The sequence below is a fragment of the Acanthochromis polyacanthus genome, chromosome 14, assembly GCF_021347895.1.
Source record: "Acanthochromis polyacanthus isolate Apoly-LR-REF ecotype Palm Island chromosome 14, KAUST_Apoly_ChrSc, whole genome shotgun sequence".
In the NCBI taxonomy this organism is placed as follows: domain Eukaryota; kingdom Metazoa; phylum Chordata; class Actinopteri; family Pomacentridae; genus Acanthochromis; species Acanthochromis polyacanthus.
In genome coordinates this window covers 22,749,829-22,774,206 of record NC_067126.1, presented here as the reverse complement: position 1 = coordinate 22,774,206, position 24,378 = coordinate 22,749,829, and the positions used below count along the sequence as shown (strand labels likewise).

General features: G+C 40.3%; 1 protein-coding gene across 1 annotated transcript in view; it reads right to left on the bottom strand.

The window, feature by feature from the left end:
* Nucleotides 1-24,378, bottom strand: part of LOC110966561 (transmembrane protein 163-like) — an 84,942-nt gene that overhangs the window by 6,924 nt on the left and 53,640 nt on the right. Inside the window, exons 3-6 of the mRNA XM_022215959.2 lie at nucleotides 13,137-13,180; nucleotides 11,969-12,060; nucleotides 7,727-7,823; nucleotides 1,012-1,123 (exon numbers count right to left, since the gene is read on the bottom strand). Coding sequence (XP_022071651.1) covers nucleotides 1,012-1,123; nucleotides 7,727-7,823; nucleotides 11,969-12,060; nucleotides 13,137-13,180 — 345 coding nt within the window. The remainder of the gene's footprint in view (nucleotides 1-1,011; nucleotides 1,124-7,726; nucleotides 7,824-11,968; nucleotides 12,061-13,136; nucleotides 13,181-24,378) is intronic.

The window sequence follows — 24,378 nt, the reverse complement described above, 5'->3', positions numbered from 1 at the left end:
GCCTGGGTTCGATTCCTGCCCGCGGCACTTTTATGCATGTCTTCTCCCCATTTCCTGTCACTCTTCACTGCAACTATCACAGTAAAATGCAAAAAAAAAAGTAAAGAATTTTGTTTATTTATCCATATGCGGCCGAATGGGATGAGCGTCCAACCATTAATCAGCCCTGTACAGGCACGCAGGCACACATGCTTGACACCACAACCCCCGAGTGAAAATGAATTTGTCTATGTGAACCGAAAAAAATGTACATTCAATCAGTGTACAAATTATTTGTACATCGGACATGATCATAACAAATTTAGTGGCAGGGTGGCCTGGGTCAACACATGATTCATTCAACCTGACGCACAGCAGTGAAAAGACTGCAGGCTGGCGTGGATCAGCAGCTTATTTATATACAGATACATTCATGAGTCACTTTGCATTGACCATTCATGGTAAAATGTGGGTGTGTTGTGGGTGGAATGTGAGGTGGATCCACCTGTGCAATCTTCCAGCTGGTGTCTGATTTATCAAGAAATTGCATGCAGCTGTGCTTACGCACAGTTTTATAAATCAGGGGCGAAGGGCATACACCCGTTTCGTATTTTCGGCGTACGCAAACTTTAGTATGGATCCTACGCAATGTTTTATAAATGAGGCCCCAGGTCTTTAAACGTCCAAAAGTTGTTGGTGGTGGTGATTTAACATTTTAATTCTAACCCTACCGCTTATTATTATTATTGTTGTTATTACTGTTGTTGTTATTATTATTACTTTTGCTGTAGTTTGTACCTGTATTCAATATCATTCTATCATTCAACAGTGAGACAGTCAATTTTATGTGGTTGACAAAACTGAGCTCATGAGGGACAGTTTACAGGCAACACTTTGTTAAGAAACACAGATAATGAATATTAACTTGGCAAATGAGGTGTGTGTGTGTGTGTGTGTGTGTGTGTGTGTGTGTGTGTGTGTGTGTGTGTGTGTGTGTGTGTGTGTGTGTGTGTGTGTGTGTGTGTATCCTACCATCAGTGATAAGTGCCCGACTAGTCAGCACTCTTCCCAGCATGAACTTGGCCACAGCCAACACAGCACATGTCAGCCCACTCACTATGGACACGCTGAAGAGGAAGTCATCCTGCAGAGAGAGAATATATGGGCACAGGTCAGAATTTGGGGGGAAAAAAACAGAAAACAAATAGTATGCACAGGTAAGATGAAATAAAAAAGATGAACTAGAAAGGAAAGAAAAAAAACATCAGTACGAAACCACAGAGTAAGCCACTGTAGCTGTAAGGCGGGCACTAAAAGGCAGCAGCAACACTGACAGTCAGACTGAATGACCCACAAAGCTCCTGTCAGCTCAACCATTATTAATGCATACAGATTTAACTTGGTGCATCAACCCAAGGTCATGCAGATGATTCCTCCAAGTGATGCGAGGGCCTGGTGTGTTTGTTTTTAACTGAACTCTCAAACAGACTCAGCAAAAACCAACACTTGACCCCAGAGTATCGAGCTTTCACATTTAATTGGCCCCGCAACAGGGAACGAAAGACAGAAACAAGAAGGAGAGGAGAAGGAAGACAGAAACTGGGACAGAGAAGGACACATTTGTGGGAGGAAAAAAAAAGCATGTCTCTATTGTTATTGTCAGACTTTCTACTCTACACTTTTGGATGGGTTATTTATAGCATATTTGGAGAATATTAAGCCTCACAATCAGCTCGCCAACCAATATAGGCTGGTGTCAAAATACTAATATTGCCAATAAGTTCAACTCCACTCGGATGTTTGTTAGATGTACATGTGCATAAATGGAATCAGAAAAGCAAAGACTCTTAAGTAACTTACAGCTCTAACACACACTCACAGTAAGATTGTGTGAACCTCCAGTGCTTCTTATCATACCAACTGTTTCTGAATATTTGTGCTGCTGGGTTGCCTGGCACGTGTTTGCTTTTTCTTTGTCTGACCTTCTCATCTACGCCCTCCTTGCAAAAGTAAAACAGCAAGAGTGTCTTTTTTCAGCTGCCACATACAAACTGCTGGCAGTGCTGTCCTCACCTGCTCTCTTCTTTTAGGTGAATCTAGAACAGGATTTAATGTTGTCAAGCCTCAAATATTATGTACAGGGTGTCCCCAAATGTGTCCAGACATATAGGAAATCTCATTAACTATAAGTTTTTGGCCTCCACAGATTAAACCTGGCTTTGTCCGAAGAAGAAAGAGTTGAAATGGTACTTCTCAGTGGATGTGAAGGATGGACATATCGAAAGACAGGGTTAGGGATAGGGAAGTAATTCTTTTAGTGCTAGCTCGAATTTTAGCCATAACCAATTCTTTAGTTTCAGCTGATACATTTGGTCGTCCAGAATGGGGCTTGTCCATGACACTTCCTGTTTCATTAAACTTTTTTAACCACTTTCATCACCATGGAAAAGTCAAGTGGAATCCTCTTTGGATGACGCACATTAAATTCATCTGCTATCTCTTGATATGTCCACGTTTCACGTCCACTGAAAAGTACCAGTTCAACTCTTTCTTCTTTCCATATTTAATCTGTGGAGGCAAAAACATTATAGTTAATGAGATTTCCCATGTGTCCACGTAAGGGAAACCCTGTATTTACCAAAAACACTACTCGTGGTCCCACCGGCAGCTGTGATTTTACTTGCTTTGCCTGATAAGGGACTATGTGGGTGTGAAGACTTGACCTGCAACTAATGTATATTTCAACCATAGGTAATTGTTGAACTTATCTCACATGCATTTACATCCTATACTGGCTTGTGGTCAGTATTTCTCAGCTGTGAACTGTATTTTCTCTGCTTTACAGTATTCTGTGTAGTCTTTAGTAGTTGCTGTATAAATATAGTATGTTTTAACAGGCTCTAAAAGACAAAAGGTGATTTCCTATTTAGACCCTTATGGAAAGCCGTTTGTGTGTCACTGTGTTGTATGTATAAATTTGTTGCATTGCTATGCACTGCCCCCTCCTCTCTCTAATGCTTAGAAGTGGTAGGAGCCAATCTCAGCTCTCTGTGTTTAATCAGGCTCTAGACACAGACAGCCCGCCATGAGAGCAGCAACCCAGGACGTGACACGAATCAGGATTCCTGATTTTCTGCACCCTCTGTCCACCCAGTATGAGTTTACAGCCTGATACTTCAAGGTAGCAGCGATTTACAGTACACACGGGGTACTGCGGCTTTCTTCAGGCCGCTCGATTTACATACGAATGAAAAGATCACTCAGAAGGAGAAACCAGAGAACAAAGTTTAGACAACGACACTATCAATTGAGATACATCATACTCATGCTGCAGATTCATCACTGAATCCAATTCCTTTCATTTTACACTTCAAGCTCAGTCACAAACACACAGTTCTGCAGACACACACACACAAAGAGAGAGCATAAACAGATCACTTGTGGTACGATAAATCACCTCTGACTGCTGTTTGATGAAGATTTCAGTGAGAAGACAGGTCTCTGCCAAATAAAAGCACGAAGGTGGACACAAAGAAAGGAAAGCTATAGGTATGATAAAAATAAGATTCTGAAATGGACAAAGCAGCAGAGATAGTCATGATAATGGAAACAGATAGAAAAGATAGAGAAAAGGTATGGATATAATACTGAAAGAGGGGCGAGGCAGCCAATGGAACAGAAAGAATGGCAAAGGATAATGAATGAGATAGCAAAGGGAGAGAAACTGGATAAATGCGACGAAGATGATATTCTTTTGTCCTTCATAATCCTGCATCCACAAATACAGCCAAGGCCAAGTGCCAGTTACAGTTTCCTACATAAAAAGACTGAGCCAGATGGCTGAAATCCCTCTTAAATGAATCGATAATTAATTAGATGTAAGTTACATGCTGAGAGCCATTCACCACAGGAAGCTGGACGGACCAACAGGGCAAAGATTATCAGAGCAAATACATATATAGCTATGCACAGGGTTTAAATCCAGATAAAAGGGGTGACTGAAAGAGAAGATATGAAGAAATGAAAGAGATGCTCAAGGAAAGAAACCGAGAATGTCAAAGAAACCGACAGTGGTAATAGGCTCTTGCTGGTGTCAGGAAGGTCCTCTGAGCCCTAACACCCCCAGATTCTATTAACATAATAGCACTGGAGCATCAAAAACAGTCTGAAGAATAGCTACTGGCCTCAACCTGCTTCTCTAACCTCTTCTTTTGGCTTTATCTCTTTTCATTTGTGGTCAGAGAGGCTTGAATTACCCAATTTTATACCATCAAACACTGCCCTTAAAATTCTCAAGAAGATTCACACACTTGCTTTGTCAAGAACAGATGCCTGCAAATTCCCTTTAGAACTTGCATAATGGACATTAATCTGTCCCTTAAATCCTACATGCAAGTAAGTGAATGTAAACCCTCACTTTATCCTTCATCATTTACATCTTTGTCTGGTGTTTCTCATTTTGCTAAATTTAGTATCCCAACTCTTTGGATACACAGGTTATATACCATCTGTCATAACAATAAAACCACCGGCCTAATCCAGAGACCCATCCCACTCAGAGTGCTGACATCAAAACAACCAAACACAAAAACAACTTCTCCCCACAGGCTATCAATGAAATCAACAATAAGATCCATCTATAATGACAGAAACAATTATTTTTGAGTCCCTGTACTCTGAACCACTGTATACTACATACCCATTAGCATTCATTTCAGTAACTTTGCTATCTACTCCATTTCACTATCATCCACCTAAGTAGTAATATTCATGTTGTTGATAGCTGCATTCATTCTTATCTGCATATACATATCTATAGTCATATATAGTAGATAAACCCCTGTTGCCTTTGTCTAAAATGCATGCATTTTTGGGTCTATGTATTTTGAGTACAAGAATTGATTTATATTTTGTCAAATTTCCTGAATGTGTGCACATATTCAGCCAATAAAGCCGATCCTGTTTCTGAAAACAGCTTTGATTTTTTGGGACATGGTCACAGAACCATTGGGGAGGTCCTGTGGTGTCTGGTATGGTACGTTGGCAGTGGATCTTTTGGGTCCTTTGGGTTCTGGCGTTCATGGATCATGCTTGTTCAGACTGGGATCGGGAGAGTCTGATGCCTGGGCTCTTCGTCATGTTCCTCCAGCTGTTCCTGAGCAGATTTTGCAGTGTGGTGGGGCACACTGTCCTACTGAGAAAGGCTGTTGTCATTGTCGTGCGTGCCTCAGTTAGCAACGGTGCTCATGTGGAAGTTGCATGTCAAAGGAACATCCACATGAATGCAAAGAGCCAAGGTTTTCCAGCAGAACATTACATTATAATGAGATCAATGTTACTCACTTTGCCTGTCAATGGTTTAAATTCTGTGGCTTATACTTGTGTCAGTTTTCTAATTAGTCTGCTGTTACCTGACTTTTAATATTCAGTTTATTTACTCCAGTGCATAAGCAGTGGGAGACATAAGACAGTAAGAATATTTTAGACACTGTGTGATTTCTTTGGAAATATCACAAGCAGGGGAAAAGAAAAGCTATTTTGCCTGAGGTTACACAAACCCAGACGTGTCTGTGAGGTGAAACTGGTTCAACTCAAAAATTCATGCTACCTACTTGATAAACGTATAGAGATGAGAGGAAAAAGGAAAGAGAAGGCAAACAGAGCACAGTTGGTGCTTATATTGCTAGCAAGGCCACAGACGATGTCTTAGCCGATTTATTTTTGGGAGGCAGGATGAACAAATACAACGGCAGAGAGTTGCTTTTGCTTTCTTTCTGAATACAGAATCTTCTGGTAATAATATATCTATACATATAAATACTGTGTGTAATATACAAGTATAAGCCAACTGCCTTAACTTTTAATGTACCATGTAAACTTTTTCATCTGAATTTTGGCACATTAACAACCCTCCGGGAAGAGCACAGAATAATAATCCTAACCAAAATTTACACAATATTTTCGATATATTTAAGAAAGTAGGACCTTGTATACTAAAATAAATGCATTTTTATTTGTCTACAAGAAAACTCCAGTGGGTACCTTTACCATGATTTTATAAAATGCCGCCCTGGGTCCCACATTTCTTTTCAGCTCAGTGCTGAAGTTTAAAATTCCAACGTAAGCTGTGCCGAGTTTCAAAACATCAATGGTGAAATGTGAAGATATTTTGGGATTTGGAAACACTGCTGGGCCTGCAACTAAATCAGTGGGCGTAACTTGAAACTTTGAAGCCACATAATAAGAAAGTTAAGACAATGGAGTTTTTTGGAGTGTAGAAAATCTGCCTTTCCTCCCTGTGTTTTGGCGTCACTGGTTAGTGAAATGGACAGATGGTGAGGGCTAAATCATTTACAAACCAAATACGAGGGTTCAAAAGCAGAGAACTGGAAAGGATGCAGTGTGGTACTCCCAAAACAGTGTGATGATGGAAGAGCTGGGCTGTACCCCAGCAACAGAAAGATGAGACTATTTTGGGACCTCATTCATAGTCTTTACACCTCTAGAGAGGGGTGGAGGGGAGTGATGTTGACATTAAAGAGAAAGAACGTGTGTGTGTCTGTGTCGAAGAAAAAAAATGAACAAAAGTCAGGTTGAGGGAGACAAAAACCTCTGACGTCAGAAGAACTACAGCAGAGGGCTATAAAAAGAAACCCTACCTCACTGTGCTGATTTATGTGTGTTGCTTTGTGTGTACAAGTGCTACACTGTACATTACGAATTAATATCCATATGTCTGGTAATACAAATATGTGTGTGTTTGGGGTGTGCTGCCTGTAAACATGTGTGTACAGTGTGTGTACGTGTTGTGGTTTGAGTTGTGAAAACACACACACAGTCCCCTGTGTTTGCCCTTTTGCTCAAAAACACATTGTTTACACTGCTGTGGAAATACAGATACAAAAGCCTAAGGCACAGAAAGCTGCATAATCACTGGCAAACCTTCCAAAAAAAGTCTCAACCTTGCATTAAAAATGAATTTAAAAATTTTATATTGTAAACATAAATCAAAGAATTAACACTTTGGCATCATTTTTATTTGTTTTAAAGTGGCCATGTTTTCCATGCTAATTTCAGTTTATGTGTTTAGAGGATCCTGTGAAAGAGTTTAACACAATACTAGAGCGTTATATCCTTTGTGGCTTTTGCTTTCCAAAATTGGAAAAAGGTAACCCTGATGTGAGACACCCTGATCAGGGACTTCATCAGAGGAAAGTCTCTCCATCTGTTGAGCTGTTGATATGACACTTCAGCGTGATTGGCACAGCTGTTTCCCACTGATCAGATCAGGGATGTGACTGGCTGAGAGTGTATTTATTAATCACTGCACTGTGCCATTCTGCACGTTGTCCGACTGCACTCACATGAACCGAAACAGCAGGTGTGTTTGGAAGCAGCCACACAGTGGATGCACCCAGGACCGACTGCTTCATGTTTGCTGTTGTGCTTGTATGGATAAAGTAGGGCCTTTAATCAGGTAGCAGTCCTTCAATGCCACACCAATAACAAGAGTCTCCTGAAATCACCACTTGCTGTGTAAACTCAAAATGTAGAACCAGAAGGACCACAATTTGCTTTAGATGTGGTTGCAATTACAATGGTGATCAGTCAAATCTGAAACCCAAACTACATGCAGTGAATATCACGCAATAATTGTGTTGACTCTTGTAGGGACTCTTTGCCAAACCTTGTTCTATATGAATGAATTCCAGTGCAGGTGGGCTGGTGTATGTGTGTGAAGCCTCACCACTTCTGGCGGCATCCCGGTAGCCAGATTGTGGATGGCCTTTCCAAGGATACACAGGGAGGAGAGAACAAACACAACCCCAAGGATGACACATGCTCTGCAGACACACAAGCAGAAAGAAGAATGTTCAGTTAGCATCGGTGAGCAAGAGCATGAAAATTATGTTACATGAAGTTCAAACCAAAGCATGACCTAAACAGGCTTAAAGGAGAGCAGACAGTTTCCCCAGGGCTTGTTCCTTTTACTTGTATTTACCTACCTACCTATGATTAACTATAGCCATGTCATCTTAGACTTTAGACAGTAATAATTTGATCAGTGATATGGCAGTGATGCAAAAGTTCCTCTCAATTACAGTTAATTTCACACAGGTTAATAATAAACTTAGCCACATGACACTTTCTCTGGCAGAGTCCACCATGCGTGATGCCACATTTGGACTCATTTTCGACAAACAGCACAGTCTCTGTTTATGGCAGAAACTGGAAGGCTGTTTCCAGTCTATTTGAAGCAATGTGTGCTACCAACATGGCAACTTCTCTCAGCACACTGATTAAAAAATACAGGGGATAAGTATGTTTTTACAGGGGGAGGACAGATGACACTTTCCTATGCACAGTCCTTAAAAGTCTTTCTCCCTTTGATGCATCTGTGGGCTCCGATACAACATCTCTCCCTCTCATCTAGCTCACTGCAGAACAGAAACAACAGTATCCTGACAGGAGCAGTGAAGTGGTGATTTTCCTTTTCCAATTGTGAAAATAGAGCATTTATAGTCACTGTAGTTGTTGCGTTGACCCACAAATCAAGTCAAGTTTGTTTGACCCCTCAAACGTTTTCTATAAGAAACATCAGACTGGACATGCATGAACAACGACCTCCAAACCCCCTGTAGCCCAAAAATTGTCAGCATGGTTTAAAAGACAGAAAAAAATTACAACAAAATTAAACAAAATATTAAAAAAACACACATTCCCTCTTTCTATCAGAGCCAGAAAATTTTAAAAAAGAACAAAATAGAGAACTAACTGACACTTTCAGTGGTTTCCAATGAATGCTCTAATCAGTGATGTGGCATTCAGTTCTAATGGGAAAATTAACCAAATATGAACTTACACATTATTATTTAAGACAACATTTATCAAAAAAAAGTCATTCAACCTAATCAGATTCTGTAAAGCACTAAAAAATATGTGCTCAATGACACAGCTAAGAAGGCAACTCAATGCAAGTTTATTTGTACAGCACCCTTCATGTCTAAGTCAATTCAAAGTGTTTTACATAAAACATTAAGAGCATTACAGTGAGGTGCAGATAGTTACACCGTGCAGATTTCATGCATAGGCGCATGAGAAAAGAAATGTTTTCAACCTAGATTTATCTGTGATATGTTCAGAGAATACAAACCTAGAAGGGCTCTTAGATCTAAGGACTCAGGTCAGCTAGTCCAGGTTAGAGTCCAGACAAAACATGGAGAAGCAGCATTTAGCTGTTATGCTGCAAACAAGTGGAATAAAATGCCAGTGAAGATTCAACTTTCACCAAATGTAGACACTTTTGTATTCTGGGCCTAAACGGTTCTAGGATTTGTAAACGATCAGGAGGGTTTTAAAATCTATTCTGTGACTGACTGGAAGCCAGAGTAGAGATTTTAGAAGTGGTGTAATGCGTTCAGATCTCTTAGTCGTGGTTAAAACTCTAGCAGCAGCATTCTGAATGAGCTGAAGCTGTTTAATGCTCTTTTTGGGAAGTTCTGTTAAATTACCATGAATATCATGATGAATGCATGGATGAGTTTCTCTTGGTCCTTCTGATAGACAAAACTTTTAATTCTGTTGATGTTTTTGAGTTGGAAAAAAATGTGCTTTGGTGACAGCTTTGATATGGATGTTAAAGGTGAAATCTGAGTATATTAACACTCCAAGGTTACAAAAATGATCGGTTGTTTTAAGACACCGAGTCTCAAGATGTTTACGAATGCTGACTCTTTTCTCTTTGCTCCCAAACAGAAGTTCTATCTTCATTTAATTGTATACTCAACAAAAATATAAACGCAACACTTTTGTTTTTGCTCCCATTTTTTATGAGATGAACTCAAAGATCTAAAACTTTTTCCACATCCACAATATCACCATTTCTCTCAAATATTGTTCACAAATCTGTCTAAACCTGTGAGCACTTCTCCTTTGCTGAGATAATCCATCCCACCTCACAGGTGTGCCATATCAAGATGCTGATTAGACACCATGATTAGTGCACAGGTGTGCCTTAGACTGCCCACAATAAAAGGCCACTCTGAAAGGTGCAGTTTTGTGCACGATGCCACACACCCTGTCTGCCATCTGCCCTGAACAGTGTAAACCGGGATTCATCCGTGAAGAGAACAGCTCTCCAACGTGCCAGACGCCATTGAATGTGAGCATTTGCCCACTCAAGTCGGTTACGACCATGAACTGGAGTTAGGTCGAGACTCCAAAGAGGACGACGAGCATGCAGATGAGCTTCCCTGAGACGGTTTCTGACAGTTTGTACAGAAATTCTTTGGTTATGCAAACCGATTGTTTCAGCAGCTGTCCGAGTGGCTGATCTCAGACCATCTTGGAGGTGAACATGCTGGATGTGGAGGTCCTGGGCTGGTGTGGTTACACCTGGTCTGCGGTTGTGAGGCTGCTTGGATGTACTGCCAAATTCTCTGAAACGCCTTTGGAGACGGCTTATGGTAGAGAAATGAACATTCAATACACCAGCAACAGCTCTGGTTGACATTCCTGCTGCCAGCATGCCAATTGCACGCTCCCTCAAATCTTGCCACATCTGTGGCATTGTGCTGTGTGATAAAACTGCATATTTCAGAGAAATTTTATCATTTAGAATAACTTTGCTGTATTGCATAGAAGACCTCTTAAGTTCGCTCTCTATCTTTATGGTTGTTCTGTTCCCACAGAGGTGCAGGACTTTATACTGCAGTGAAAAATGAATTCACAGTGAGGAAAAATATACAGGGGCAAAAAATGGCCAGAAATTGCTTAAACCCTAAACCTGTTTAAAAAAAATATGTGATATACCAACAAGACCCCAAATAGCTAAAATATAATTGGGAAAAAACATGTCGAGCTGCATAAAACAAGGTTCATTTCGTTCTCCATCAAAAGACTGCAACAGAATTTATTCAGTTCCCCTCAAACTTGTTATACCTGTGTGTAAATAGCTCTCTAAGTCTTACTCTCTCACTCTTTACATATGCTGACTTCCACGACTCTGCCTTTCTTTGCAACAACACTTCATGCAGAAGCATTTTTTTTGTTCCAGCTTTCTAGAGCATGTTGTGTTGTGTGCTTTGATGTGTCTGTTTTTGTGTGTTTGGCCACATACAGCAGCAAGTCCTGACAAGACTGGATAAAAATCGGATCTGTGTGCGGTAATGCCCGTACAGGTTCAGGTGTGTGAGTGCGTGAGTGTTAATGGATGGTAAAGTGGCAGCTTGGTCTTTCATCACCTGCGACACCTCTGAGCTAAGCAGAGGTGTAAGACGAGCAAGGCTCTGTGCAGCCTGACAGTTAATTGATGAACTCAGCTGAGCTACAGCCAACCTGATGGATTAACGGGCTTGTGCGTAGCATTGATATACAGCAACACGTCACTTGGTTCAATTAGGATGTGCTGTTGCACTTTCCAACCCTGAAAACTAGGAAATAGGCTTTCTAAAATCACTTAATCCACGTGGGAATATCCAACATGACTAAAAACCTAATAAGACAGGAGTTCACACATTGAAATACAAACAGTCCATTTGCAGACACTGGGAGTTCAGAAAAATGGATTCATGGATGGATCTTTTATTTCTGTTGACCAAAGTAATGAATAAATGAATAAAACACATTTCTTACATCTTTTCTGTATCTGAGACCAGAATGAAACTAAGTTTGTCCTATTTTTCAGAAAAATGGTGAACTGTATACCTCAGACAAATCACACAAATGCAAGAAATAACTGGATTGTAAGGCGGTGGGATGAAGCCCTTACACACTACAGCAGAGGTAGGATTTGTAAAGCAAAAAACAAGAGAGGAAAGAGACATGAAAACCTCAATAAACTCTACAATACACTGGGTGAACAGATGAATGCATACAGTGAAATGCAGATGCTGTGGTTTTAGTGCGGGTGGAGAGATATAATGTAGAAGTGCACAAATTCAATAATAACCAAACATTAATTACAGTCAGAACTGTGTTTTGTACTCACATATACTCTCTGTGTGCAGAGTGCACAGCTGCTGCATTGCTGTAGCGCCAGAGGACGATGACTGATGACAGGACGTCCAGTGTGGCATCAAACTACGCCAGAAACAGAAACGGGGACCAAGAAGTCAAGCAGAGAAAGAAAGATAACATTTCTAAAAACTACTTGCACCATGACATGAAATGTGTTGTGGTATCTGTAGCCTCCAGAGCAGTAACCTAATTACATACCACATGCAATGTAAAATCCTGTGCTTTTGTAATAAACAAGTAGCTTGTAAAGTGCACCTAGTAATATTGTATTTCAACAGCATAGAATAATGATCTGTTCAGGTTATGTGTCCATCGCAATGTCGTAGTAGATTTCTAATTCAAGCTTGCTAGTGTGAAACATTTCAAATGTATTATTTAACTGAAGAACTGGTGTCAATGTTTCACTGCCATAGGAAAACTAATGGGAAAAACATTTTTATCAACACAAAATACAACTTTGTGCTTCATTCTCCAGTCAACCTTTCTTAAACTAAAAAAGTCTTTTCTCCTCTGACACTGAACCACACAGTAAGCCATGATCATTATCATTTAATTTCTACAAAATGTAAAGGAAAATGTTGACTTTCAACATCATAGCAGCTAAAGCTACCGATGATCAGCTGCATGATCTAACCTCTGTACGTTGGGTTGCATCCACTTATTTCCTTCTCACTACTTTATTAAATCTGTCATAGACAGCCAAGCACTTGCTAATTAAAATCCAATCTCTAATAAAGAGATAGCTAGCACTGCAGATTATGGGTTATAATATTTTAATCACATTATGCTAATCACATTTCCCTCACTGGCCTTGGGCGTGGGTATTTTAATTTTCGCTTCAATGTTATTAAGTCATATTTTTTAAACTAATTACAGTCTCAATCATTTCCTCCGAATAATAAGAACTACTAGGAAGTGTCCTCCTGGTTAGAGCCTGCAGATCTGTTTAACAAACACAAAAAAAGCTTTTTGACATTCAACCTGGGCTCCTTGCTCAGACTCTCCTCTCTGCCCTGTTACCTTGGAGACAAAGGGACCAATAACACTTTCATACCGGCTTTCATTAATAAATCACCAAGACCCAACTTATGACTAATTGATCAATGCAAATGGAGGGAGAGAAGAGAGCTGAAACTCACGGCAAATCCAAAGGCTGACGCGCTGTGTCTCATGAATGATACAGCTGTGGAGAGAGACGTAGACAAAGACACACACAGAGAGAGAGAGAGTAGTGACATTAGTGATTTTTGTCATTGAGCTAAATACAAGAAGCATTTTCTTTTTATGCCTTTGCAGTTACATTAACAATACATACTAAAGTGCTTGGCATGTTAAATAAACATGTTGCACAAAGACAAGAAGTAAACAAAGCCAAATGAAGGTATCACAGCATTAGACTGTCAGCCTTGTTGTTACTGAATGAGCACAATAAAAATAAAAAGCTACTCTGACTGATAAAAGGACAAAAGGAGTTTAAGATAATCAAAAGAAAAGTGCTGCTATTAACCATGCGAACAAGGTGTTTTTCCATTGTTTTGTTGTTGCATTTTGTGCCTCAGTAACCTGTCTTATGTAGAAAGTCCTGTCCAAACATGTGGTAGCAGCAACAATCTTCTGTGAAAATTCACTAAAAATCGCTGAGTTGAAGCTGACCCAGAACCAGTGTTGGCTCAATATGTGCAAACATACTGGTTTGAAAAATAAGTGAAAATTTAGTGCGTACCACACCAAAATACTTCTACTTTTTTCATATTAATTTAACATGAACAACCATTTAAATCAGATTTTTTGGCCATTTGGGGGCAGCACAAGAATAGTCATTTCCCACATTAACAATGTCTAAACTATATTTCTGATTAATTTAACGTTATCTTCATTGAAAAAAAAAACTGCTAGCCTTTCAAAAATAAGGACATTTCTAAGTGACCCCAAACTTTTGAATGGCAGTGCATATATGTGTCAATCTGAGTGATATCGGAAACACAATATCAGAGTTTAACATGACATTTATTTTCCGAAGGTTTAGCAACATTCAATGCTGTTTTGCAGGAAGAAACATTTCTAAGCAATCTTGACAAAAACTAACTGAACACCACACTGAGTTTGACTGAATGCATGGATGTTTCATGAATTGGATAAATGGAATTGTACATTCATTGTAGTGCAGCTCTTGTCTAGCACACCTGTGCTGTTTTGTCCTTCTGCCTGTCCTTGTGCGATTTCCTCTCTCCCTGTGTTTTCTGGACAGAGTCTCCTGGGACACCGCATCGGCAGTTAAATCACCATGGTAACAGGAGATTTGAGGGCAAACTGGGAGTTGGTTTGAACTTGAACAACAAGCAACAAGCTTTGATCTTCTTCCTCTCTGTGTTCACAGTCTTCCTCCTGGCCTCCATTTTCTCTCCCATTCTGATTTCCTTCCACACAGATCACTTTCTTTCCTGCCTTTCCTCCTGGTCTCAGTGTTACTTCAGTGGTGGCCTTTAGGCTTTTTATTTTTTTTGGTTAGACCTCACTGCTCCACAGTCCTACAGTTAGTATGGCCTTGTTTGACTGGCATTAACAAATTACAGTATGCTACAAACACCATATCTTTTCTTTTCTAAGTGTGAGGAAAAGAGCAGCTTCAACTTAACCATAATTATGTCACATGGGAAATAGCGTGAAGAAAAATAGGGAGGTCGAGAAAGAAGAAGAAAGGAAAAAAAGCTTAGTGGGAGAAAAAAGAGATTTAATGAAGACAAAGTGAGAAAGGAAGAACTGAAGAGAGTGGAGTGGAGAGGAGAGGAGAGGGCAGTCTCAGACAGACCTTGGATACAAGACAACTGGTGCTAATCAACCTGGGTGGTAACACATGACTGCCCACACATATACAGTCTCTGTAGCCGGGTTTTCATATAACTGTCAAGTGAATTTGAGGCAAACTTTTGGAAAAAAAAAATCCAATAAATGGAGCTGGAAATTAGGCTTGTTTCCATTAACGATGTTGTAGTGAATAAACTAGGCTGCATAGAGTCATCAGAAGATGGCAGTAAAGGCTGCGCTATGCATGGCTGTAATAAACAGAGTATGTTAGAAAAAATGGAGACAAGTCTCCAGGAGCTGCTTTTATCAGAAAAGTTGTAGTTAGTCTTTTATATCAGCTGTTATTGGAGATCTTTTGCACTGTCTAAAGGCAAACATAAGGAAAGGAATGGAAACACCTCATGCGAGTTAAATGTTTGATGTTAAAACTTCTTAAAAAAATAGTGTTTCCTGCTTCTATTATGCTCAGATGCTCTTTTCTTATAAAGTGAATAACCACTTCAAGAGAGCATGGAAAACTTTGGGGGGGGGGGGGGGGGGGGGGTTCAATGCTTCTAATAACTTCTTGTAATATGATTCTTTAAAATGTGCATAAAAATGCATTATGGAAACAACTTTGGCCTTACTTTGTCCTAGAAATCAGCATGCAGATTCTCTCTTTCTCAGTCTTACACAGCTCTTTTGTGATTATCTTCTCTCTCACACACGTTTACGAATTTCTGGGGCTCAACCAGGCGTCCGACCCATCTGGAGACTCCAGAAACAGAGCCAGACTTGGAGTGTGCCAGCTCTTACCGAGGATCCAAAAACCCAACACTGGGAAGTCAGACAGGTGGTGACTCCTCAGTCTGCTGTACTTTTGTTGATTCTGTACCTTGAGATTTGTTTTGATGATTTGATATATTTTCTTCAGTCAACATATTGTGTTTGAGCAGTGTCAAATGTAGCTATAAGCGGCTTGTAGGTTCGCCAGACTTACACGCATTCAATTGTGAGCAAAGTAGCGAAAAATTGTTGTGTTCTTGGTGGAATGAATTAGCACAGCTGATATATGAAGCGAGCCAGAGAGCTGAAATCACAAACATCAGGCTACAGAGGTCTATAAGGCAAAAGTGAAATATAAAAAATAATTTGACCCTGAAAACATCCATCCATCTATACACTGCTTCATCCTCATTAGGGTTGTGGGTCAGCTGACTGAAGGCAGGGGACACCCTGGACAGGTCACCAGTCGATCACAGGGCTACACATACAGACAAACAATCACACTCACACCTACGGACAATTTAGAATCACCAGTTAACCTCAGCATGCTTCTGAAATGTGGGAGGAAGTTGGAGTGCCGGGAGAAAACCCCCGTATGCACAGGGAGAACATGCAAACTCCATGCAGAAAGATCCCAGGCCCAGGTGCTAACCACAGAGCCCCTGAAAATATGCTTTCTTTTACTGAATTTCAATATCAGCAAAGGGTTGAGTGTTAAACTCCCATATGTTTGGAAACCTTGCTTTCAAAGGCTTTCAAAAACCATTCTGTTCTAATCCATCTATAGTAAAATTTAAAGTTTAAGGAGATAATCTGAAACTATTTGCTGGGTTCACGAACTAAAGTTCAAATCCTGAAACCACTAAGCTCGCAGTTTATCACTATAGTAGAGCCAATTAAGAGATAATGTTATTTCTTATCCAGATAAAACCATAAAACAACAATAATGTGGACTTTGTTGATCTGATTTCGGCTAATCACATTTGGTTGTGTCAGACTGATTTAGCGACTGGCTGTGCTTTCTACACTGTGTCCAGCAGCCTTTAATCTCAGGATGAAACTTCCTGGTGCGTGCATGTAAAATTGGCAGCATATTGGAAAAATTGCAGAAACAAACACAACTCTTACTCCAATTCCTCATGGCACTGTGGATCATAATGTTTGGTTTAACAAAGTTAAGTATGTGGAAAAGCCCAGGTTAAACAGAGATTGCTGCTTTAAAAAGGGCATAATTGATGTTGACTGCAAATGTTCTTTTCATTAGAAATTTAGATTTTTGCCCTTTGAAAGACAAACTCCTGATTGATTGGAACATTCATACAGATCTACAACTGAGAGATACAATCTGTGTCTACTGAGTCCTTACAAAAGCTACAAGGGATCCATAGCACAATACAGTTGACAATCTCCAGTTATCTCAAAACAAAAATACAAGCAAACTGATTAAAACAAGACCTCACCTCAAGTTCTCAAATTACATGAGCACATGTGGAACTCTAGGCAAGTATGTGTATGTCATTCAGAAAAGCTGTACTGGCACATGATAAGCCTTTGATGACTAACTTGTTCACCACCCACTCCAGAAACCTGCTCCACACAACCATAATCCCACCCTGGTGAACCATTTTTAATGCTCACTGCTTTGCTCAGGAGCTCTTTCCTTCTGGGTTGTTAGTTTGCTTGAAGAGCCAGTAGTCTCTAAACGAATAATCTGTGACAAAAAGGCGAACTGAGCTTTTCTTTCTTCCTCCAAGCCCAAAGGCTCTCTGCATTGTCTTTACTGGGATCGGTACATTTAGTGATGGTGGTTCAAGGGGAATCCAAGATAATTGGCTTTTGCATGTAAAATCCTCCATGTGTGACCGTCTGCATTCCAAGAAAGTCTCTGATATAAGCATTCAGAGCTGAAACCTGCTGACTGGGAAGCACTGACCCATAAACTGTCATGTGTTTAGCCTAGTTTTGTTGCTTTCATCTGATATCGAGTGGCATATCTTCAAATCATGCTTCGTAACAGATTGATGATGCATGTCTAAACTTGGGACTAGAGCGTGCTGTGATCAGGAATAACCACGTCATCCTTTTTCAACTTAAAAGTCAAGATTTTCTAAAAATACTGGTTATAACTTAGAGCATTATATCACATAGACGCAACCTTACTTGGACATCATGGGTGGTGGTTTGCGCCAGAAAACCAAACTCTTACTGAATCTGCTGCATTTTCTAGTACAAGAAAAATGGTAAAACATTACAACACACTGTTTCAAGTCACCTCTAAGAAATTATAGCTGCACGTAGGCCTAATGACTTGCTTGATAGGGACAAACAAAGCTGAAGGAAACTTTCTGAAAATGGAAAATTCACCATTCTGGGGAGAATCAGGTCACGTGACCCTGACTGTGTTCTCTGAATTTGCCACTGTATAATAAATCTGCGACCTGTCCTGGGTGTCCCCTGCCTTCACCCGAGTCAGCTGGGATAGGCTTCAGCACCCCCCGCGACCCTAATGAGGATAAAGCGGTATATAGAGAATGGATGGATGGATAATAAATCTGACCCTCTGTCTTCAAACGCAAGCCGACATGGTAATGAACACTTTCACACACACATTCGTGCACACAGGCGGTCTTTTTCTGCTGTGTTTAAATTTAAACAGTGGTTGGGAGAACAGATGTCCTCTATCTTTGTGTGTGTGTCGTTCATCTAGAAACTAATTTGGGAAGCATTTGAGTTTCATCACCACCTTGAGCTCATACTGTCATTCACTTCATGCCTGCCCTCATTTAAATATGCAATTATTGAAAAACCACAGAGCAGTGTTTCTGTGTGCATGGTCATCTGGACAGAAACACAGAATTCTTTCCACTATGAAGCTAGTAATGTGAAAATGCTCGGTTTTCCTCTCTCTCTGCGGTTATTCATTTTTCCACTTTCTGCTCTCAAGCTCATTTCGATGTGCCAGCCGTCTGTGTGGTTACCGCCTGCCAGCAAATCGATGCCTCTCTCGAGGCGAGCAGACACTATTCTGTGTAACATCCTTGGGTTTGTTAGTTAATCAGGGAGGCAAGCATGCATGACCAGTGCTAACAAGACTGGGGAAACAAGGAGGGAAAGGAGAGGAGGAGGAGGAGGAGGAGGAAATGGTGCAGGAGAGGGAGGAAAACGAAGGAAGCCTCCGACAGTGGGCAAATGAGAAGGAGGAGGAACTATGAGGAAGAAGGAAATGTTCAAAGGAGAATGATTAGGAGAAGCAGAAGTTGATTAGGAAGACAGGAAGAAAGATGTGGATGTGAGGATCACATAGGGTCTGGAGAAGCAAAGAGAGGAGGGCGAAATCTACTGGAGGAAAACCACCAATTAAATGAAACTTCATTTACATACACTTCACTGTATGTGTGCCCTGTCTCCAAATAAGGTGATTGTGTGCAGAAATACTGACAAGTAACAATTCTATGCTATTCTATTCTGTGTCATTTTCCTAATAGTCCCCTCAGATGTCCTGCCAACACCTGCATAGCTATGGCTGTAGCAATGGTTACGAGTTGGCAACAGTAAAAACCTAATTATCAGTGAGTTATGCAAGAACTGGGGCCAGTGCCAACACTTAACACCCATATTTTCTCTCTTTCTCTCACTCTGTCTCTCTCTCTAATGCTCCCTTGGCCCTGGTTATAAGCAGAACGTAGATGAAGCAGCATCTGATCGGACATCAGTTCCAGACCAGACTTTGAACCGTTGGGGGTGTTGAGCACCAGCGAGCAAGTCATAATAGAAGCGCTTACTGAATAATACAGACATAACTATTAATAGTTTAGGAGTAGCTGTTGTCTGCTGCTCGAGGCAATGTGCAGAAATAAAAATAGCACGATAGGAGCGTACAATGTACATTATATATATTTGCTCCGTAAGTGGTTTTGTCAAATGTTTCCTTCAGTTTCTGGTTTTTATACATTCTATGCTGCAAATAGACACCATTCTGGAGCTCCGTCACCCAAAAATTATATTCCTGTACAACTAAACTGCATCAACTAATCAGCATAGCTTTTTTTTTTTTTTGCATTGCTTCACTGTTACTCCTTTTGAACCTAACAATTATATACACTACCAGTCAAAAATCTGGACACACCTTCTCATTCAATGCTTTTTATTTATATGTATTATTTTCTACATTGTAGATTAATACTGAAGATTCACATGTTTTTGTTTACAATATAATTCCATATGCATTATTTTACAGTTTTGATGTCTCCAGTACTAATCTACAATGTATAAAACAATTAAATTGAATGAGAGGTGTCCAAATTTTTGATTGGGAGTGTATTTTATGGGGTGGGACTATTTTATGGCGTGGGACTCATCACCCTGGTAACCCAGAAAATGGAAGACTAGGTGTTAATATGGTGTTAAAGAGTTATTGTTTTAAACCAAAAAAAAGTAAATTTGGTGTTTAAAAAGCATTAGTTTCAAATGGAACACGAGGAAAAGACCTCTGAACTTGCATGCATTGCTTCCATTGTGAAAAGGGGATCGTTTTAAACTTGAAAAAATGTAGGTAAAAAGACAAAACATTTCAATATACTTTATTGTCCCACTTGGGGAAATTTGTCTTGGACTCAGAGCTGTGCTACCAGTATTGCACAAAAACACATAAAAACAATATTGCACATAAGACACATAAAAAAACAATATTGTGCACAAAACACATAAAAGCAGTATTGCACATAAAAAAACAAAAAACAAAACAGTATTGCACATAAAACAGTTTTGCACATGTCCCGAAGGTCACACGTGACACAAACATACGCTATAAAAAATAATTGCACAATCTTCGGCCTAAGCAGCATTGTTTAGGAGTTTGATGGAGGTGGGAACAAATGAGTTCTTAAAACGGTTGAGTCTGCAGTTGGGGACTATGTACCGTCTGCCTGAGGGAAGGAGCTTGTATTCTGTATGAAGGATATGTGACGGTTCAGTCACTATCCTCTGAGCTTGCCTTAGAACCGTTCGCTCATAAATGGACTGCAAGGATTGGTAGTCATTTCCCTTTGAAAGACGTTGACGAGACGGACATGTTTCAAAGCACAGGAATACACAGGAGAAGCTATCCTCTCAAAAGCATACAATATTCATCTTGTAGTCGGGAAATTGTGGAACGGTGGGGCTTTGCACTAGAAGCTAATATACTGATACAGATATTTAACAGGTGCAACGTTCACATAGGGTTAGAGATAAGGCAGAATCATTCATGTTTGTTTTTACAGGTGGTCATCACCCAAAGTGTTTTTATAATTCTTCCTGGCCAGCATGGGGGTGCAGTGGGTATCACTTTCACCACAGAGCACAAACATTCTGAGTTCAAACATGGTGGTCAGCTGGGGATTTCTGCATAAAAATTGGAATCTTTCCCTTGTGTCTGTGTAGGTTTTCTCTGGGTGTTCTGGCAGTTTTCCTCCACAGTCCACAGACATGCATGGTACTGCGATTCTAAATTGGCTGTAGGTAAGAGCATGCAGCGCCCAAGTAACCCTCAACAGGAAAAAGCAGCTATAGCCGATGGATTTTTGCTTTTGAGAAGAACATGAATAGCTTCAAAAAATGTAAAGACTAGCCATTCTTCAGTTAACTTTTAAAGCATAAAAATAAAGCATGTAAATAAAGAATAGATTCTCCGTCAAAGCCATTGGAATGATGCTACCTCCATCATTAATCTCTAGAACATTCTCCTGGACAAAACCTAACTAGCAATCGCTGGGTATTAAAGCTAGCTAGTTCCTGTAACTGGTTTAAAACTATTGCTGAAATAGCTGTAATGGTAAAGCTACTACAAATCGGTTTAATCTTTGTCTAACTGTCTGCTGACGGGTCCAGTTGTTCCAGAGGTAATATCTACACCGGCTACTTTCCTTCCCATCATCCATCAAACCACCCCTGCTGCTGACTATATGAAGAAAGTCCGTACTGAATTAGTAGAATCATTTGCAACCAAATAGCAAAGTAATTACGTCCCACTCTCTGTTCCTCAAGGGCAAGAGCTCAGTTCAGGGATGAGAAACTCAATTACATCACAAGGAGCAAAGGAATAATCTGGGAGACTGGGAATGAGGAGGAGGGATGAGATGGAGGCAGGAGGGCAGCAGATGGACAGACAAGTAGAGTGACAGAGGGAGACAGAAACACAGTGTGGGTGAGAGATTGTAGCAGCCAGTCGTACGCTGCCAATCAATGACTCTCTGAGCTTCCAATCTAATCTAGGTGACTCATCTCAGAAAAAAATCTCCCTGTAGATGCACTTATTGAAGTTGAGGAAAACCACTTAACGATCCCAAGATAATAAAAAAAAGGATTCAATGTGTTTTCAGTATGGTTGTGTTCACTTACTTTCACGAGAAAGGACTACTAAACAGAGGCAGATAAGCAAAAAAACAGAGAGGAAAGCATAAGATAGCTGGACGGAGAAGAGACAAAGACACAGGGAGGCGACACAGAAGGAAGAGAGCTGACAGAGAGGAGGTATTATGCGTCATTAAGATTTTACTAAACAAGGTTCTTATGCAAATACACCTGTCAGGGCACAAACTGTGTGGCAGGGACTCATTTGAGAAGGCTGTTTCAGCTTCATTATCTGAGGGTGTGCAGACTTCATAGATGGAAAAATTCGATCACATTGACACTTCATCATAGCCTAGCCATGCTAGATCCCATGTTTCTGACGGCACAAGGGTCTAGGGAAGCTCGACAGGGAGGGAGGCGGGCTAAAAGGTTGTCTATCAAATCCCTCTGCAGCAATTGGGTAGGTATACAACCAATCAACGCAACGAATAGGCTGACGTGGTTCGAGAGCACCGGTGGATTGTGTGGCTAAGTCCCATTAGCTTCCCAACCAGCGGAGCCGCGGAGCCAACTGGTATATTAAGGATTTACCATATCCCGTCGGCATAAGTCCAAATACGTCTTTCTTCTCAATGAAACACTTCAGTGCCGTCCTTTGTTTATCTTTCAAGTTGAATTTTAGCTTCAAATCTTTAAGGGCTGTGGCCAAAGCCGAGTCGAAAGATAACTGTTTATTGTGCGCCGGTTGTTTCTGTCAGAATCGTCGCGCCTCTGTCGTCACTTCGTTACGCCCGCCTTCTGACTCTACACTTCATGGTGATTGGTCCGGCCAGTTTTAGGAGAATCCAGCCTCGAGCCTTATGGAGGGTAACTAGACCCACCCTGGCAGAGAATTAAATTTGTTGCCGTGGGTTGTCTAGCGCGGCTAGGCTAACTTCATCAAGTATTGGATTCAAAAATGAAAGATAACAAACGCTGTGAATTCAAACTAAAGGTTTTGTATGCAAAGACAAGGAGATAGTTTCACATACAGACATCCCAAATGTATAAATTCTTTCATTTGAAGATCCATCCATCCATTATCTATACACTACTTAGTCATTAGGGTCATTCAACTCATCCATTCTTAGTGTGTGTGCTGCTATTGGGAGGTACCATGGTCGATTTTGAAAACAGTTAAAACACAGAGAGTGCAAACAAGAAAAAAGCCGTATGAAATGTGTGACAGCTTACACCTGAACCCTACATCCAGTGGGTCAGACTGCTTGGTACCTGAAGTGTCAGGACTATTACAACCACCTTCTAAGCTGCAGGAGTACCGACTGTGATTTGCTTGTGAACCAAGAAACTCAAAACAGATGCAAAGGACAAAAAGAAATCTGGATTTAGCCTGAATACAAGACACTTAAAAATCACCCTGCCTCCTATAAGTTCTGTTTAAATAACTAATCTAGAGCCATAAATTAATTTTGAAGAAACCCTAATTACATTCTCTATTAACATAATGAGGAAATGTTTAGTAACATCTGGCAAATGTGTCTGGCAAAAGATGTACACTGAAAAGTTTTACACCAAAGCAGCTCATCTTGCTTTAATATCCAGTTGTAGTGGCTGCAGCATTTCTAGATGGTTTTCTGGTTATGTTTTGGCGCTGGCCACTTGGTTAGGTAAGGACCACAGCCTTCGAAAAATAATGATGATTTAAATGACCAAACACAGAACATGTTTATGAACTTCAAGCTGAAACCAGAATTTTTTACCTTGTTGGCTGAACCTCACCCATCTATCAGGACACAAACCTCAGTCTCTCGTGTCATGAACTTGCACTTTGTATGGTCATAATATACAGTGTAGTACATGAATCATCTACACCAGGGGTCGGCAACCTTTAACACTCAAAGAGCCATTTCGACCCGTTTCCCACAGAAAACACCGGGAGCCGCAAAATCCTTTTGGCATTTAAAATGAAGACGACACTGCATATATCGCTTTTTTTTTTTTTTTTTTTACCTCTATGCCCTTGTTAATCAGTCGTGATTAATTAATTACAAAGCCTCTAATTAGATAGATTCATTTTTTTAATTGTGTCCTTCCACTAATATTTATCTTACTTGGTTAATGTCATTTTTGCTCTTGGACCTCATATGTTACGTAATGTTAGCTGGAAATCAATATTTTGCGAATGTCTATTTAACTTGTAAAATCTATTTATCTTAAGCTAGTAACTTTTCTCCGGTAAGTCGCTGCCCTATTTTCCAAGACGACACTAATCTGACTCTCTGACCTGCTGCCGTGTTCTTGCGAGTAACGTGTATTACCCCATCATGAGTACTTTTGACTCAAAGACAAGACGTGTCTTTCTTGGAGTGGAGCTTTAATATACAGGTTTGCCATTCTTGAGTACAAAACGATGTGAAACTACAGGCGTTGCTTCTCCAGGAGTAAAACAAAAAAAAAGGCATGAAACGTGTGGGAATCGGA